This window comes from Rutidosis leptorrhynchoides, chromosome 10 (genome assembly GCF_046630445.1).
Source record: "Rutidosis leptorrhynchoides isolate AG116_Rl617_1_P2 chromosome 10, CSIRO_AGI_Rlap_v1, whole genome shotgun sequence".
Lineage (NCBI taxonomy): Eukaryota > Viridiplantae > Streptophyta > Magnoliopsida > Asterales > Asteraceae > Rutidosis > Rutidosis leptorrhynchoides.
This window is the reverse complement of record NC_092342.1, coordinates 284,585,256-284,587,396: the sequence shown is the minus strand read 5'-3', so window position 1 is coordinate 284,587,396 and position 2,141 is coordinate 284,585,256. Positions and strand designations below refer to the sequence as shown.

General features: G+C 38.0%; 1 protein-coding gene across 1 annotated transcript; it reads left to right on the top strand.

The window, feature by feature from the left end:
- The first annotated feature begins 417 nt into the window (after window positions 1-417).
- Window positions 418-1,917, top strand: LOC139871103 (uncharacterized mitochondrial protein AtMg00810-like). Its single transcript, XM_071858844.1, has 2 exons — window positions 418-560; window positions 903-1,917. Exons 1-2 carry the CDS (start codon window positions 418-420, stop codon window positions 1,915-1,917), a joined length of 1,158 nt encoding a protein of 385 aa, XP_071714945.1.
- Window positions 1,918-2,141: the final 224 nt, after the last annotated feature.

The following is a 2,141-nucleotide window of genomic DNA, read 5'->3' as shown; positions in this document are numbered from 1 at the left end:
CCAAAAGCTCGAAAGTGTATTTTTGTTGGTTATGATACTCACAGGAAAGGTTGGAGGTGTATGGATCAAGAAACAAAGAAGTTTACCACTTCAAGAGATGTGGTATTTGATGAAGTGTCTTCTCAATTTTTTGAATCAAACAAAAATGGTGAAGAAAATAGAGATTACAAATTTATGTTTCCTAGTATTGATACTCAAGAAGAAAGTGAGAATGATGGTGGTTCTCAAACTCAAGAAGAGGCACCTAGTGAAGAAGTACAAACTCAAGTTAGAAGGTCAACAAGAGAAAAGAGACAACCAAAACATCTAAGTGACTATGAGGTGAACACAGTCACAACTTATTTATTTTCAGGTGTCTTAACCGAAGAACCAACATGTTATGAAGAAGCTAAAGATTCTCCGGATTGAAGAAAAGCAATGCAAGAGGAGATTGATGCATTGGAAAAGAATGAAACTTGGGAGCTTGTCAAGAAACCGGAAGCATGTAAACCGGTTACTTGCAAATGGGTCTACCGTTTGAAGAAGAACTCGGATGGAACCTTTAATAGGTTCAAGGCCTGGTTGGTGGTTCGTGGCTTTTGTCAAAGTTATGGGCTTGATTATGAGGAAACTTTTAGCCCCGTTGCTAAAATGGTAACGGTGAGAACAATAATCTCACTAGCTGCTTACAAAGGGTGGAAATTGTGGCAACTTGATGTGAAGAATGCTTTTCTCTATGGAGAGCTTGATCGTGAGGTGTTCATGGAACAACCTATTGGGTTCATTTCAAATCAATTTCCAGAATATGTGTGCCGGTTGAAGAAAGCTCTTTATGGCTTGAAACAAGCTCTGAGAGCTTGGTATGGTAAGGTTGCACAATACCTTATCTTTTGTGGTTTTAAGATTTCTGATGCGGATTCTAGTTTGTTTGTAAAGAAAGAATCAGGTTTCCATGTTTTGGTGTTATTATATGTTCATGACATGATTATCACCAGAGGAAACGAGTCAGAAATCTCTCGTTTACGTGATGATCTTTTGGTTCGTTTTGAAATGAAGAATCTGGGGGAGATTGGATGTTTTTTTGGCTTGGAAGTTGATAAATTAGAAAACGGGTATTTTATCTCTCAAAGGGATTATACAAGAAGTCTCTTGGAACGTTTCAACATGGGGGAGTCAAAGCCTATGACTACTCCAATGGAACCAAACCTCAAAATGAAGAAAGATCAAGGAAAAGAGCTCAAGGATGTGAAGTTGTTCCGACAAATGGTTGGAAGTTTGATTTATCTAACTATCACAAGGCCGGAAATTGCTTACTCGGTTGACATTGTTTCACAATTTATGCAATGTCCAACTAATGTTCATCTTGATGCAGCAAAAAGGATAATTCGTTATGTGAAAGGATCAATAGGTCATGGCTTGTGGTATAAGAAGTGTGATAATGTTTTGTTAAATGGTTTCGTGGATCCAGATTGGATGGGAGACGCAAATGATCGCCATTCAACTTCGGGTTACTGTTTTAACATAGGTTCCGCGGTTATTTCATGGTGTAGCAAGAAGCAAGATGTTGTTGCTTTGTCTAGCACGGAAGCGGAATACATAGCTGCAACAATGGCGGCTCAAGAATGTACTTGGTTAAGAAGGTTGATTGGTGACATACTTGAAAAAGTAGATTATGTTGTCAAACTGAGATGTGACAAAGAAAGTGCAATCAAGCTTGCTTCGAATCCAATTTTTCATGCTGGTACTAAGCATATTGAAATGAGATATCATTTTATTCGTGAAAAGGTTCTAAGCGGGGAGACCGAGCTAGCAAATGTAAGGACGAATGCTCAAGTAGCCGATATCTTTACTAAAGCTCTAATGAAGGCCAAGTTCATAGAATTTCGAGAGGCGTTAGGGATTGTTGATCGGGAGTTTGCACCAAAGGGGGAGTGTTAAAATATTGGTGCCAACTCAAAGTGTCCATCTTCATTCATTTGCTTTTAATTAATTTGGTATTTTGCTTTATTGTTGGCACACTTTTGCCTATGTTGAGTGATTCATTTCCACATGTATGATATGTGTAAAGTACCTTTACTAGTGTGGCTTAGTTGGTGTGTTATGATGTATTAATCATTATGTTTGTGATTTGTGATGTATTTAAGCAAGTGTAGGTTGTAAAC